At 54.8% G+C, this 16269-nt stretch overlaps 1 protein-coding gene across 1 annotated transcript; it reads left to right on the forward strand.

The window, feature by feature from the left end:
* Window positions 1–605: 605 nt before the first annotated feature.
* Window positions 606–15477, forward strand: LOC123351984 (sialic acid-binding Ig-like lectin 12). Its single transcript, XM_044991667.1, has 8 exons — window positions 606–609; window positions 6582–6731; window positions 7974–8378; window positions 9368–9688; window positions 10288–10341; window positions 10959–11222; window positions 14246–14299; window positions 15386–15477. Exons 1-8 carry the CDS (start codon window positions 606–608, stop codon window positions 15475–15477), a joined length of 1344 nt encoding a protein of 447 aa, XP_044847602.1.
* Window positions 15478–16269: the final 792 nt, after the last annotated feature.

The raw sequence follows: 16269 nt of genomic DNA on the forward strand, positions 1-16269 counted from the left end.
AACCCCTTGCTGGCTTGTAATGATTCATCCCCTGTTAAATTTCCAAATTTGGTCGCTTGGGCTTGAAGAGTTGGCCCACCTTAGGGGCATTCCTTTAAGCCTTTCCTGAGCAAACCACGTGCGCATGATTTTCTCTGTCATGGGTTTTGCTGAATAGTGCACACGCTTTCACTTAAGCCCCGCGGCAGGATAGATATTTTGTACAAAGCCGTTCAGTTTATATTCATTGTTTTTCCATCGTCGGAGAGCAGATTCGGCAATCCCAGTGTCTTTTGAAACTTTGGCCTGGGTTTCTCCGCTATTTGCTCGATGTATTGCAGCAGCTTTTCTTCTCCACTGTAGGAACGCTAACGCTTGCCCTCTGCCCTGTAGCGTGACAATGACTAAGCGTGCGTGATACGTCTTTACGAATACGGGGAAAAACATACAACACGATTCTGCTCCGCACTTCCTGTCGATTTCTATCTCAGTGAGTTAGTGAGTAAATCTGTAGCGCTATATAGCAAGTTAATGTACCGCGTGTTAACGAGTCTCGCGTGTTAAATAGGTAGCACGGGGAGGCATGGCGCTACCGCGTGTTAAGTGGATTCGCGCGTAAACGGGTCATGCGTAAATGGCTCTGTACCGTACATACATGCGCACACACACATACACACTCATATACACACACATATATATACAGAGAGAGAGAGAGTACATATAGACAGTGCGCACACACATACACTGGATAGATACATACACTGACTATTATTTTAGGATATGTAGCAGGGTGGACCCCTGCTCCTGCCCTGAAGGGGTTGAAAACAGCCCTGGGAAGGGGCTTTAGGCTGGGCTGATTGGGGAAGTGGCTGCAGCTGGGGCCACGCCCCAAACTGAGCACCAGGGCCTTATAAGAAGGCCAGGGAAGCCAGAAGCCCAGTCAGTCTCTCTCCATCTATAGAAGGAGATGGGCCTGGCTGGAGGGAGCAATGCTCAGTGCCTCACAAGCCTTCTGAAGACACCTGAAATGACAAACTTTGCATTGGATACACACAGTCATTTTCTAACGATAAAAATGGGGGTGTAGGTTGTTTCCCTGAGATACAGAGTGTCAAACTCACCCTGGGGCAGATTGGAGCCAGCACCCTATAGAGGGGAAGGGCCGTGTGCCCCATTACCCTCCCAGCCAGTCCCCCCAGCCAGTACGCACCCCCACGCGGTGGGGTCAGAAGCCGGCTGTCCATGGGAGCTGCTTGTATTTGGGACAATCTCCCGCTTGCGTCGATGGCACCGAGATCTGCAGCCACTGGAACCGGCTTCTGCAAGACGCTCTAGGGCCCAGATTCACGCCCTGACTTCCCTTTCCTGTCTTGAAATCTCACATCTCTCCACAGCCCTCACCCTGACACTCGCGCCTGCTCAGTCCCAGGCAGGTCTCCTCACGCACCCGGTTCTTCCCATTGGAGTCGGGATTCACTACCCGTCCTAACCGGACATCTGCTGTTCCGGTGCGCTGTTCCCAGCGCCTCGCCCCAGAGGCAGACGCATCTCAGCTCCGGGTGAGCAACCCCTGGGCAGTGTCGCTGTGTGGCTGTTCCCAGCGCCTCGCACCAGAGGCAGACGCATCTCAGCTCCGGGTGAGCAACCCCTGGGCAGTGTCGCTGTGTGGCTGTTCCCAGCCGCCCCGCCCCAGAGGCGGCTGCATCTCAGCTCGGGGTGAGTGATTAGCATTTGCTGCATGTACAATACGATAAGAGGTGTGAGCTGCTAGTCTTCAAATATTATTGTGTGTTTGGGAAAACCAGTAATAAAGGGATAGATCTGGGATGGGGGGCAGGTAGCCAGGACTCCTGGGTTCTATTCCCAAATCTGGGAGGGGAATGGTCATAACAGTGGGGCTGGGAGCCAGGACTCCTGGGTCCATCCAGAACTGTGGGACCAGAGTGGGATGTAGAGGGTCTGGGAGTCAGGTCTCCTTTCCTGTCCCTGGCTCTGGGAGGGGAGCAGGGTCTAGTGGATTACAGTGGAGAGTGGAGGCAGGGAGTCAGGACTCCTGGGCTCTATCCCAACTCTGGGAGGAGAGTGAGGGTTAGCAGGGCTCAGAGTCCGGACTCCTGGGTTCTATTTCCAGCCCCACAAGCAATATGCAGCCTGCCTCTGTTGCAGGGAAGCCGTGGTTAGGGCCAGCCAGAAGGAGGAGAAGTCGGCAGGATGCTGATGCTGGGTTTCTGAGACAGCATCTCCCCCCAACCCCCTCCCGTCCGCACCCACTTCTGCTTTCACATTCCTGTGCTTGCCGCTTCCCCAGACTCTGAGTCAGGAACCCAGGCTGCAGGGTCGTAGAGCCAGGTGCCAAGCCCCCCTCTGCAGGTCTAGGGGTGAGTGGAACTAGGGGGGAGGGAGCTGGATGGTCTGTGGAGACTGGGGTGCCCCTCAATCCCCACCTGCAGCCTCTTGGTATCCCAGCCCTGGGCTCCCTGCCCCCACAGCTCTGCCGATGCCCCTCAAGGCCGAGCAGGGTCCCGACCCAGGGATGGGGATGGAGGCTGGATCTCACGGGCCCGGCCCCTGCCCCTACAGCCCTGGGCAGCAGGGCCCGTCCCACCCTGCTCTGGGCTGGTGCATGGGCCATGGGGGATCCAGGCTGACACCCGCCCAGCTCACTGCACCAGCACCCAGGTGGGGTGGATGACGCAAAGGGCTGCAAAGAACTGGGTGCAGGGAGACAAAACACAAATCTGTGGATTTTAAAAGCCAAAGTCAGGATTCTGTGAGCAAATCTCACAATATTTGGCCAATCTCAGGATTTTTAAAGCAAACCTCAGGATTTATCAGTGAATTTCAGGGAGGGGTTGGGGTTGTTATGTTCACATTCAATCTTGGGATTTTTCAAGCGAATCCTAGAATCACAGACCCACAGGGTGAGAAGGGACAACAGGAGTCACCTAGTCCAACCCCTGCCAAGATGTAGGATTTGTTGGGTCTAACCCATCCCAGACAGATACTGTCCAGCCCCCTCTCGAAACCCTCCAGTGAAGGCACTTCCACCACCTCCCTGGGCATCTGCTCCATTGTCCAACTGCTCTCGTCCTGCTCTCTGGGGTGAGAGAGAACAACTTTTCTCCAACTTCTCTATGGTAGCTTGTCCTGTACTTGAAAATGTGATAATGTCCCCTCTCACCCCAGCAATCTCTTTTCCAAACTAGTCATACCCAGTTCCTTCAGGCTGTGCCCCTAGGGCTTCCATTCCATCCCTTTGATCCCTCGCCTCTGAATCCTTTCCAATTTCTCTACATCCTTTCTATACATTGGTGACCAAAACTGGAGACAGTCCTCCAGCTGAGGCATAGAGCGGTACTGTCACATCTCCTGACTTGCATGCTCTGCCTCTGTTCATGCAACCTGACATTGCATTTGTTTGGAGGGTTTTTTGCAACAGCATCACATTGCTGACTCCTGTCGAGGTTGTGATCCGCCACAACTCCCAGCTCCTTCTCAGCAGTGCTGCTGCCAAGCCAGTTCTTCCCCATCTTGTATTTGTACATTTGGTTTTTGTTCCCTACGTGGAGCATCTTCCGTTTGTCCTTGATGAACTTCATTGTGTCAGCTACAGCCCAATTCTCCAATTTATCAAGATTCCTCTGAATTTTAGCTCCATCTTCCAAAGTGTTGGCAACTCCTCCCAGCTTTGTGTCATCTGCAGATTTGATCAGTCTGCTCCCTAGTCCTACATCCAGGTCATTGATAAAGATGTTAAACAACATGGGACCTGGAACAAATCCCTGTGGAGCCCCACTTGGGACCTCCCTCCAATCCCACATCGTTCCATTAACAGTTACTCATTGTTTGCGGTTGTTTAACCAGTTCTGTATCCACTTAATGGTAGTTCCACCAAGTCCACATTTCTCCATAAGAACGACCAGACTGGGTCAGACCAAAGGACAATCTAGCCCTGTATCCTGTCTTCTGACAGTGGCCAATGCCAGGTGTCCCGGGGAGATGGACAGAACAGGGAATCATCAAGTGTCCCGTCCCCTGTCGCCCATTCCCAGCTTCTGGCAAAAAGACGCTATGGACACTATCACTGTAGATCGTGGCTAATAATCCATTGATTGACCTACCCTCTATGAATTTATCCAGTTCTTTTTGAACCCTGTTATAGTTTTGGCCTTCACAACATCCTCTGGCAAAGAGTTCCACAGGTTGACTGTGTGTGAAGAAATACTTCCTTACATTTTTTTTAAACCTGCCGCCTATTAATTTCATTGGGGAACTCCTAGTTCTTGTGTTATGGGAAGGAGTAAATAACACTCCCTTATTTACTGTCTCCACACCAGTCATGATTTTACAGACCTCTATCATATCCCCCCTTAGTCGTCTCTTTTCCAAGCTGAACAGTCCCAGTCTTAGTAATCTCTCCTCATACGGAAGCTGTTCCATCCCCTAATCAGTTTTGTTGCCCTTTTCTGAACTTTTTTAGCAATTCCAATTTGGGATAGGGCCACAGAACTGCACACAGTATTCAAGATGTGCACGTACCATGGATTTATATAGAGGCAATATGATATTTTATGTCTTATTATCTTTCCTTTTCTTAATGATTCCCAACATTCAGTTTTTTGATGGCCGCTGAACATTGAGTGGATGTTTTCAGAGAACTATCCATGGTGACTCCCAGATCTCTTCCTTGAGTGGTAACAGCTAATTTATACCCCATCACTTTATATGTCTAGTTGGGATTATGTTTCTCAATGTGCATAACTTTGCATTTATTAACATTGAATTTCATCTGCCATTTTGTTGCCCAGTCACCCAGTTTTGTAAGATCCCTTTGTAGCTCATCGCAGTCAGCTTTGAACTTAACTCTCTTGAGTGGTTTTGTATCATCTACTAATTTTACCACCTCCCTGTTTACCCCTTTTTCCAAATCGTTTATGAACATGCTGAACAGCCCTGGTCCCAATACAGACCCCTGGGGGACACCATTATTCACCTCTCTCCACTGTGAAAATTAGCCTTTTATTCCCATCCTTGGTTTCTTAGCTTTTAACCAGTTACTGATACCTTCCCACTTATCCCATAACAGCTCACTTTGCTTAAGAGTATTTTGGGGAGGAACCTTGTCCAAGACTTTCTGAAAATCTAAGTACATGGACTGGGTCACCCTTGTCCACATGCTGTTGACTCCATCAAAAAATTCTAGTAGTTTGGCGACCCATGATTTCCCTTTACAAAAACCATATTGAGTCTTCCCCAACAAATCTCTGCATCTGATCATTTTGCTCTTTGCTATACTTTCACTTTTCTATAATTTCAACCAGTTTGCCCGTCACTGAAGTTAGGCTTATTGGCCTTCAACTGCTGGGATCACCTTGTGACGATGCGGTTCTGGTGGGACCCAACTGAGAGTGCCAATTCAAGACCAATTGCTTAAACAGGTCAGTTACAGCCCAAGGCTGGGGTTTTTCCATCTCTAAGGCAAACCAAACCAGCGAGACAAAGAGGACTTTGGTTTTACCCCAGTGACCAACACAAGCAATTTCCTTAGACACTCCAGTCTCCCAGTATCACCACCAGAGCCACTCATCCTGGGGAATGAATGGTTATGAAAACCAACACCCCAATAAAAGAAAAAGGTTCTCTCAATCCCAAAGAAAAAAGCCCCAGGTCAATATTCACATCAGCTCTTACGCACAAATCACGCTGTTGCCAATCCTTTAGAATCTAAAACCTAAAGTTTTATTCATAAAAGGAAAAAGGTAGAGATGAGAGCTAGAATTGGTTAAATGGAATCAATTACATACAGTAATGGCAAAGTTCTTAGTTCAGTTACCTCATCAAAGAGGGAAACCAAGCTGGTTTGGCAGCATTTGTTCTTGGTAAATCCATGCTGGTGATCACCCCTTCGGCCTCACAAATTGAAGGTTTTATACATTGCTCTAGTAGCTTTCCAGGTGTCGAGGTCAGGCTGATTGGTCTGTAGTTTCCCAGCTCCTCCCTTTTCCCCTTTTAAAGATGGCCCCTCTGTTAGCCCTTCCCCCATCTTCTGGGACCTCTCCTGGCATCCATGAGTTTGCAAATATTATTGCCAGTGGCTCCAAGATTTCTTCCACTAATTCCTTCAGCCCCCCTGGGTTGAACAGCTTCCCGCCCCACTGATCTGAATTCATTCAAATTGGCCAGAACATCCCTGACGTGTTCTTTACTGATCCCGATCTGCAGCCCTTCCCCTTTGTTGTCCGTGGTAACTTCGCTGGTTTCCCACTCACATGTTGTTTTTTGTGGGAAGACTGAAGCAAAGCAGGCACTGAGCAGCGCTGCCTTCCGACCTTCTGTCACCAGCTTGGGTTTTTCTGGCCGCTCTCATGATTCTTAAAGAAAATCTCAGGTTTTTTTCACCAATTTAAGGATTTTTTTAGCTCATGATCTCTCAGGACCATCTGGTGATTTGGGGTTTGCTGTGTGGGTGGGAGGTCCCTGCGCTGCCAGCAGCCCCAGATCAGTCCCCTGCAGAGCCCAGCAGCACTGATGGTCCCCCAGGAAGGTCTGCGCCCCCCAAACAGCCTCTGCTCTCACACTTCTCACCCCGCATCTGTCTCTAGGTTTGTACCAGCTGGATGCCCCAGCCATGGGCAGAGTCCCAATGCCACAGCAGGACGCTGGGGAAAGGGAGCTCCCGTCTCAGGGCCCCCTCTGGAGAGCAGGGGGTCCTGCCACGCTGAGGGTCCTGATCCTTGCCCTGCTCTGGAGGGGTAAGTAAGCAGCACCTGCAGCCCCAGGGCAGGGGGAAGGGCAGAACCTGCACTAAGCGGGGCCAGGTCTGTCCTTGAACTTGGAAGGGAGACTGGCCAGAGGAGGAGGGGAAGCCCAGTGCCCCCGTTCGGTGCTAGGGGGCGCTGAGTGACAGGGAGCGGGGGCAGGGCGCTCGATGTAGGGAGGGAGGGAAAGTAAACAGAGTGAGAATTAATCAAGGACTCAGGGCTGGGCTCAGATGGGGCTGCAAGTCGGGAGTGAGGGGCATTGATAGATCTCGAGGGGGAGTTGAGCTGAAGTTTGGGCTTACTGGCCTTCAACTGCTGGGATCACTCACAGGACAGTCTGGTGATTTGGGGTTTGCTGTGGGGGGGGAGGTCACTGCACTGCCAGCAGCCCCAGATCAGCCCCCTGCAGAGCTCAGCAGCACTGATGGTCCCCCAGGCAGATCTGTCCTCCCCAAACAGCCTCCGCTCTCGCACTTCTCACTCCCGTCTGGCTCTAGGTCGGTCCCAGCCCAACGCCCCAGCCATGGGCAGAGCCCTGATGCCACAGGAGGATGCCGGGGAAAGGGAGCTCCCAGCTTAGGGGGAAGGGCAGAACCGGCGCTAAGCAGGGCCAGGTCTGTCCCAGGACTTGGACATCACGGGGAGGGGAGCGCAGTGCCCCAGTATGGTGCTAGGGGGCGCTGAGTGACAGGGAGTGGGGGCAGGGGGGGTCGATGTAGGGAGGGATGGAAACTAAATGGAGTGAAATTTGGTCAGGGACCCAGGGCTGGGCTCGCAGGGGGCTGCAGGTCGGGAGTGAGGGGCACCGGCAGAGCTCTGGGGGCAGGGCCGGCTCTAACATTTTTGGCGCCCGAAGCAACAACAAGGAGCGCCGCCCCCCTCCGAGCCTCACGCAACCCAAGGCCCCGCCCCCGAGCGTCACACAAGCCCCTCCCCCCGAGCGTCGCCCCGCCCAGTCCCCACCCCCCGAGCGTCGCGTCGCCCAAGTCCCCGCCCCCCGAGCGTCTCGTTGCCCAATTCCCCGCCCCCCCAATAGGGCACCCCGCCTCCTAAGCCCCGCCTCCCCCCAGCACCGCCTGGCCAAACAAAAACAAACCCCGAGTGCCGCCCCCTCCCAATCTTGCTAGCACGTGCTTGGTAGCTGGTGCCTGGAGCCGGCCCTGTCTGAGGGGAGCTCGGGGCGGGGCTCTGCTCTCTCTGGGTCCCACTTCGATCCCTCCCCAACCCCTGCAGGGTCCCTGTCCCAGGAACCCGGATTTACCCTGACGGTGCCGCAGTCGGAGTCGGAGCAAGAGGGTCTCTGCGTTCTCATCCCCTGCACCATCACATACCCAGCCTCGTCTGTCACCGACAATCCCTCGGCCCAGCTCTACGGAAAGTGGTACAAGGAGCCTGCTACTGTGGGCCAGGATCCTCCCGTGGCCAGCAGTGCCACCAGCCTGGGGGTGTCGCAGGAGACCCAGGGCCGGTTCCGGCTGACGGGGGATCCAGCGCACGGCGACTGCTCCCTGCAAATCAGCGACGCCCGACGGACGGATGCGGGGAGATATTTCTTTAGCTTCGAGAAAGTCCTGTTAGAACACACTTACCGCTCCAATTCCGATGGCACTGACCCTGCGCTCATGATCTCCGTGACAGGTAAGAGCAGCTGCAGTCACCGCTTGTGAGAGTTCCCCCCACTCTGAACTCTGGGGTACAGGTGTTGGGACCCGCATGAAAGACCCCTTAAGCTTATATTCTACCAGCTTAGGTTAAACCTTCCCCAAGGCACAAATTCCTTCCCTTATCCTTGGACGGTATTGCTGCCACCACCAAGTGAGTTATAGAAAAATCCAGGGAAGGGTCACTTGGAATCCCTCTCCCCCCAAAATATCCCCCCAAGTCCCTTCACCCCCTTTCCTGTGGAGGCTTAAGAATAATGTACCAAACAATTGGTTAGCAATGTGAGCACAGACCTGTCTTCAGGACACTGAAAATCAATCATGTTCTTAAAAGAAGAAATTTATATATATAGAGAGAGAAATAGAATCACACCTGCAAAAACAGTGTGGAAGGTAACTTCACAGGGTAAATAAAAGATTTAAAACACAAAGGATTCCCTCTGGCTCAGCTTCACACTTACAAAAACAGGAATCAAACTACATCTGTAGCTTAGGAAAATTCACAAGCTAAAACACAAGATAACCTAACACCTTTCCTTGCCTACTTACAATGTCTGTGGTTTTAGATCTATTCTTCCAGGTATATTTGCAGGAGCTGTTGTACCTGCTTGGTCTCTCCCTCCATCCAGAGAGGGAACAACAAAGAGAGCAACAAACAAATCCTCCCCCGACCCCCACAGATTTGAAAGTTTCTTCTTTCCTTATTGGTCCTTCTGGTCAGGTGCCAACTAGGTTATTTGAGCTGATTAATCCCTTGCAGGGAAGGCGATTTAGTCCAGCTGCCAAAGAGGGATTTGATGCTACTGCACACAGAGAGTTGTTACTCTTCCTTCTACATTTATGACACTGCTCATCAGCCCCCCTGAGCCAGCCAGTCCCCGCCCTGGGGCTGGATCGGGGCCGCGCCCCTAGAGGGGAAAGGCCCCGTGTCCCCGAGTGATTCTCTCCCCTCTCCCCGTGTCTCAGGGCTGACAGAGGAGCCAGAGATCCAGATCTCGCCGGCGCGGGGGCTGCCAGGGACACTGCTGGCCGGGGAGCCGGTGACTGTGACCTGCACGGCCCCTGGGCGCTGCTCCGGGCCCCCTCCCCGAGTCACCTGGATGGGGCCGTTCAGCGACACAGCCCGGGACGTCTCAGCCCAGCTGGCGAACGGCACCTGGGCCCACAGCTCCGCGCTCAGCTTCACGCCCGGCCTGGGGGACCACGGCAAAGAGCTCGTCTGCAGCGTCACCTACAGGCCACCATGGGGACCTTCCACCCGCAGAACCGTCCGGCTTCACGTCATCTGTGAGTGACCCCCCAGCCCCTGCACGCCGGCTCCCAGCCCCCTCTGCTGGGATCCCCCCCCCCCGGCTCCCCAGCCCTGCCCTCCAGCCCCTCCCCCAACTCAGCCCTGTGCTGGGATCCCCACCCCCCACCAGGCACCCTCAGCCAATTCTACTCCAGGCCCCTTCACCCCACACCGTGCAGCCCCTTCTCCCTTGGGATCTTCACCCCTTCCTGCCCCCCTTGGCTATGGCTCCCCCCTCCCATCCTCACCCCCAGGTCCCCAGGCCCTTCTCTTCTGGGATCCAATTAGGCCCAATATTGACCAACCAGTTTTGGTCCCTTGGGTTTCCATTTCCCCTGGTTCTGGTTCCCCGGCGCAGCCCTAACCCGGCCCCTGGGTTCCGTCGGGCGCCTCTTGGGAGGGGCTCAGTCGGGTCTGTCGCTTCCCTTTCCCGCCCACGGGTCTTGTGTCACCTCAGGGACTTTCCCGTCCCCCAGCCGAGCTCACAGCGAGGGGCCATGTCTAGGCTCAGTGATCACTAGTGACACACACACACACACACATACACACTGCTGTCCAGCCCCCATGATCCCCCCCTGTCTGGTTTGTGTTACAGACCCGACCGGTCTCCCCAACATCTCTGGGACCCTGACCAGGAACGGACGCCCCGGTGAGAGGCCGCGCTGCGAGCCCTGGGAATCAGCGAGCGCCTCCTAGTCACGCTCTGCCCACGCTCAGGGCCAGGTGCCAGGCTCAGCCGGGCCAGTCTGGTCATTGTGGGGGGTAGCCAGCCATGTTCCCTCTGTCTCCAGACCATGGGGTGGCATTAAGGGGGCGCTGGAATGTGGGGATGAGATGGATCAGGGACCGATCTCTGCAACAGAGTCCTGCTGCCATGGAAAGTCACCAGCATTGTGCACCCACCCCAGAGCTGCTACGTCTCCACACTGAGCGAGGGCTCCTCATGTAAACAGCCCCCGTTTCCCACCCCAGAAGCAGGGCTTGCTCCAGGCACCAGCTCAGCAAGCAAGTGCTCGGGGTGACACTTAGGGCTCTTCAGCGGCAATTTGGCGGCGGATCCCTTGGTCCCTCTTGGAGGGAAGGACGTGCTGCTGAAGAAGAATGTGGCGCGGTAGACCTACCGCCGATCACGATTGCAGCTTTTTTTTTTCCTGGCACTTGGGGTGGCAAAAACCCTGGAACCGGCCCTGCCCAGAAGTGGCTGAATCTCGGTTCCTTAGCAGAGGATCTCTGCGGGGGCCTAACCTGCCCGCTCGTCTCCCCCAGTGCCAGATGCTTGGGGAGCTGAGGGCGTTGTTCTGTCTCTGGAGACCAAGGAGGGTGACTCCCTGAGTCTGGGCTGTGAGGCTGGGAGCAGAGCCGAGACCACCCTGAGCTGGGCCAAGGGGAAGGAGTCCCTGAGCTCTGGCCATTGTGGGGCCAGGCGCATGGAGCTGCTGAATCTCAGCAGAGGGGACGCTGGGGAGTTTCGGTGCTGGGCCAAGAATCCCTACGGATCGGCCAGCCGGGCCCTGCGTGTGCACGTGAAGAGTAAGGCTCTAGGGGGCGCTGTGCTGCAGTGTGGCAGGGGGTTAGTGGGGGGTGCTGGGCTGCGGATCAGGGGGTCAGTGGGGGGCTCTCTCCAATCTAATACGTTGCCGTGGGTACCATATTGTTCCGAGTATAGGCTGCTCCTGATTATAAGCCGCACCCTTAAAGTTTGGTGCTATTTTAAAAAAATTAAATTTTTAACTTTTTTTAACTTAAAGAAAATATACACATTAGTAGAACAGTAAAACAGTATTTTATTTAATGAATAGGAAGACATGTACCATTATTTTTAACACTTTAAACACTTTTGGTAGTCCTGCTTTTGACAGCATATGTTATATATTCAGAAATATTGAAAACTATTTTGTAGTTATACTGTAAATAAAGAAGAGAAAAGGAGTGGACAACAAGGAGACTGATGGGAACAGTTCTCACCCTCTCCCCTGCACAACAATCAACAACATTAGCAAATGATCTTAAGTCATCCCTCTGAGAAATTTTAGTCACTTTCACTGCCTGTCTCTCCATCAATACCGGTATCTGCTCAGGTTTTCATCACTACTTCCAATGCTTTCTACATCACTCCCACTGTTTTCTTCATCATTCTCCTGATCCACTTCTTTCTGATCTTCCCACAATACATCATCTTCATTACCATCCAATGCATTTGACAGGCAACATTTTTTGAATCCTTTTATGATTGATTCTGAAGATATCATTGCCCACGCAGAAATAATCCACTGACACAGCAAAGCCACTGATGGTTTCTTAATTTTGCTGCTTGGTGTGAGGGCATGATCTCCAGCCGCAAGCCATTCAGAATACTGCTGCCGTAGATGGTCTTTAAATGGCTTGTTGATAACAACATCAAGCACTTGGAGTTGGGATGTCATACCCCCTGGTATTACTACCAGATCTGATTTCAAGGATGCAATCTTACTTTTTACATCAGGTGTTAAATGTCCTTTAAATGCATCCAATACCAGCATTGCTTTTTTTGCAAGAAGAGCACCAGGCCTACTCTTCCAAACAACTGATAGCCAATCATTCATCAGCTCCTTGCTCATCCATCCCTTTTCCTGACATCTGACAATTAAGCCTCTTGGAAGACTTTCCTTCGGCATAGTTTTCCTTTTAAGTATCACATAAGGTGTCAGCTTATGACCATCAGCTGTAACAGCTAACATTGCAGTGATACGTAATTTTTTATTGCCTGTGGTTCTCAGAAGAATGGATTTTGCTCCTTTTTGATCCACGGTTGTATTACTTGGCATATCAAAGAAAACGGGAGTTTCATCGGCATTTCCAATTTGGCTCAATGGGTAGTTGTGCTTTTTCCTGAGCTCTATGACATACCGTTGGAATGCAAGCAGCTTTTCATTGAAGTCAACAGGTAGTCTTTGTGCAGGTGTTGTCCTGCGTCTTAGAGAGAGGCCATTTCTGAGCATAAATCTACGGCACCATCCAAGGCTTGCTTTAAATTCATGCCTGGGAATTTTTAATTCACTGGCAATTTCTAATGCCTTCATTTGTATGATTTTTCGGATGACAGGCATTCCATTTTTTCTTTGCTCTTGAATGAAGGGAAGCACTGCTGCATCAACTTCACATTACCTGCCTTTCTTAGGCCCTCTGAACGATTTCCTCGTAGATGCCGAGTTTTCTAGTTTCTTCTGCATCAGCTTCCATCGACATACATTTTTCTCATCTACGTCGTATTTTCTGGCAGCTTCCCTATTGCTTGTTTGTTCAGCGTATTTTAAGACTTTTATCTTAAAGTTTGAATCGTAACTTCGCCTTTTCCCTTGGCTGGTTGAATTTCGAATCTCCACATGATCAGCCATATTGGTATTTTAAGTTAGCCCCTGTACAAAAAAAACCAACAACCTCATCCTCAACTCTCAGCCCCCTCACCCTCTTAGCCCCCTCTCCTTTACATGGCCCTTCCTTACCCTCTTAGCCACCTCCTTATTCTCTCAGCCTACCTCTCCCTCACACAGTGCCCACTACTCACCCTATTAACAACCTCCCCTCAGCCCCCTTCTTCATCACACAACCCCCTCCTCATCATATACCGTATCCTCCCGAGATAATACCGGTAAAAGTAAACAAATGCCCTCGGCTCCCAAGTCAGCGTGCAGAGCTATGGATACCTCACAGGGACGTAATGCTCCCAAGTCAGCATGGGGAGCTACAGAGGCCTCACTGGGATATCACACTGGTAACTTGTGGTCTTCTCCAGCCAGGGCCGGCTCCAGGCACCAGCTGAGCAAGCTGGTGCTTGGGGCGGCAGATTCTAGGGGGCGGCATGCCGCTCAATCCTAGGGCGGCACGAGTGCTTTTTTTTTTGGTTTTGTTTGCTGCTCTGGCTGCCCTATAGGGTGCGGAGGAGGGGAGCGCCCTGCAGCAAATTCCACAGAGCAGCCCGCGTCCTTCCCTCCCTGCTGACCGGAGCAGCGCGGAGCCCTCCTGGAAGACAGCATGGCAACTGGGGCCATGGGGTGAGCTCCCCGCTGAAGCACTGGCCGCCCCCCTTCTCTCTCCCCCCCGCTCACCCTGACCGCCTCCTTCTCCCTCCCCCCAACTAGACCAGGTGTGCACTCTGTATTTCAGCTCTAGAGAGGACTCTGCAAATCACCATCTCCAGAGCTAACAGGAGTGACCCCCAGCTATTCCAACCTATTGCTATGGGGCGGGGAGTGGGGCTCAGGGGCTTTCCCTTCTAGGGGGCGCTGGCCCCAATCTGGCTCCCGGGAAGGAACTGGCTGGGTCACTGTGCGAGCGGCTTCTTGTTATTCCTGTTCCCAGATCCTGGTACCCCGGTGGCCAACGGCTCATAGCTCATGGCCCGGGAGGGCGACTCCCTGCGGTTCCAGCTGCTCATCGAGTGTGAGTGGGGTTAACCCATGGGACTCCCTGCTATTGGATTTCTCGCTGGTTCTCCTGCTCTCCCCAGACAGCCCCTGGCCAGGGACTGGGCTGAACCAGCCCCCCTGATCCCCCCCGTCTGGTTTGTGTTACAGACCTGCCTGGGCCCCCCAACATCACTGGGAACCTGACCAGGAACGGATGCCCCGGTGAGAGGCTGCGCTGGAGCCCCGGGAATCAGCGAGCGCCTCCTAGTCACGCTCTGCCCGCGCTCAGGGCCAGGCCCCAGGCTCAGCCGGGCCAGGCTCATGGGCGACGGGTATCGCAGGCCAGGGGAGGCTGATCTGCCCCAAACAGCCCTACGTGGCCCCGCCCATGCTCTGCCCCCAGGCCCTCTCCTGCTCACTGCCCGCGCTGTTCCTCCATGGCAGCGCTGGGACCAGGGCTAGGGATACAGGGGGCTGGCCTGCGGTCCGGGACTTCAGGAGGATCGGGCCCAGTTCCCTCTGTCTCCAGCCCGCGGGGGGGCACTAGGGGGCGCTGGGCGGCAGGGAGGAGATGGGTTAGGAACTGATCTGTGTGATGGAGACCTGATGCCATTCAGGGCCGGGGCAAGGATGTTTCGCGCCCTAGGCAAAACTTCCACCTTGCACCCTCCCCCATCCCCGAGCCCTCGCCCTGAGGCACCCCCCCTGCAGCAGGTCCCCCCCTCAGTCCTGAGGTGCCCCCCCGCAGCAGCTCCCCACCCCCCACCCTCTGCCCTGAGGCATCCCCGGCGCCCCAGCTCACCCCTGCCCCACCTCCTGCCCGAGCACGCAGTCGCTGCTTCACTTCTCCCACCTCCCAGGCTTGCAGGGTCAATCAGCTTAGCCACCGCAAGCCTGGGAGGCAGGAGAAGTGAAGCAGCCACGGCGTGTTTGGGCAGGAGGCAGGGCAGGGGTGAGCTGGGGCAGGGATTCCCCTGCATGCTGCCCCCCCCGTTACTTGCGGCAGGTGGCCCTCCCCGTGCTCCCCTGCCCCAGCTCCCTCTGCCTAAATGCCAGCAGCGACCGGGGCAGCCGAAGATCCGTCTGCCGTGGTCGCTGCCAAAGAAAATGGCACCCCCCAAATCCTAGCGCCCTAGGGAACTGCCTAGGTCACCTAAATGGTTGCACCGGCCCTGCTGCCATGGAAAGGCACTGAGATTGTGCACCCACCCCAGAGCTGGCCATGTCCCCACGCTGGGTGAGGGGGGCCTGTATAGCCACCGGTGCTGTCCAGCCCCCCTGATCCCTCCTGTCTGGTTTGTGTTACAGACGCGACTGAGTCCCCGAAGACCACTGGGAACCAGACCAGCTACAGTGAGAGGCCACGCTGCGAGCCCCGGGAATCAGCGAGCGCCACCTAGTCACGCTCTGCCCGCGCTCAGGGCCAGGCCCCAGGCTCAGCCGGGCCAGGCTGGTCCATGCCCGGAGGGGAGAGCCCGAGGGAAGCCATAGGATTGTGGGGAGGGTGGTGGGGGGAGCCGGCCATGTTCCATCTGCCTCCAGACTCCGGAGTGGCATTAAGGGGGCACTGGGAAGTGGGGAGGAGATGGGTCAGGGACCAATCACTGTGACCGAGACCTGCTGCCATGGCGAGGCACCGAGATTGTGCACCCACCCCAGAGCTGGCTACGTCTTCACACTGGGCAAGGGCCAGGGAGGGGCCGGGCACCTGGAGGGGACGCTGGGGAGTATCGGTGCTGGGCCAAGAATTCCTACGGGTCGGCCAGCCGGGCCCTGCGTGTGCCCATGCAGCGTAAGGCGCTAGGGGGCGCTGTGCCAAACGGAGCAGGGCAGGGCATCAGTGGGGCGTGCTGTGCTGCCGGGAGTGGGGTGGAGAGTCAGTGGGGGGCACTGTGCTGGGGGGAGGGGGGAGAGGCTCACAGCTCACGGCCTGGGAGGGCGACTCCCTGCGGTTCTTCTGCTCCGTCATGAGCAGCCCCCCCCCCGTGCTGGGCTGGGGGGGCGAGCCAGCTGTGACGGGAGCTGCCCAACGTGACGGCCGAGGATCGGGGCCTGTACGGGTGCTGGGCCCAGAGAGAGGAGAGCTCTGCCCATGGGACAATCCAGCTGCTCGTCGAGTGTGACTGGGCTGAACTCGTCCTGCCAGTGCCAGGGGCTCAGCATCAGCTGCATCCGCTCCCTGCGCTCCCACC

The sequence above is a fragment of the Mauremys mutica genome, chromosome 17, assembly GCF_020497125.1.
Source record: "Mauremys mutica isolate MM-2020 ecotype Southern chromosome 17, ASM2049712v1, whole genome shotgun sequence".
Classification (NCBI taxonomy): Eukaryota; Metazoa; Chordata; order Testudines; family Geoemydidae; genus Mauremys; species Mauremys mutica.

Bases quoted from the DNA above. Each gene is read 5' to 3' on its own strand.
- LOC123351984 (XM_044991667.1), top strand. The intron at 8,379-9,367 runs GTAAGAGCAGCT...CCCGTGTCTCAG, and splicing joins GCTCATGATCTCCGTGACAG to GGCTGACAGAGGAGCCAGAG. The intron at 9,689-10,287 runs GTGAGTGACCCC...TTTGTGTTACAG, and splicing joins CGTCCGGCTTCACGTCATCT to ACCCGACCGGTCTCCCCAAC.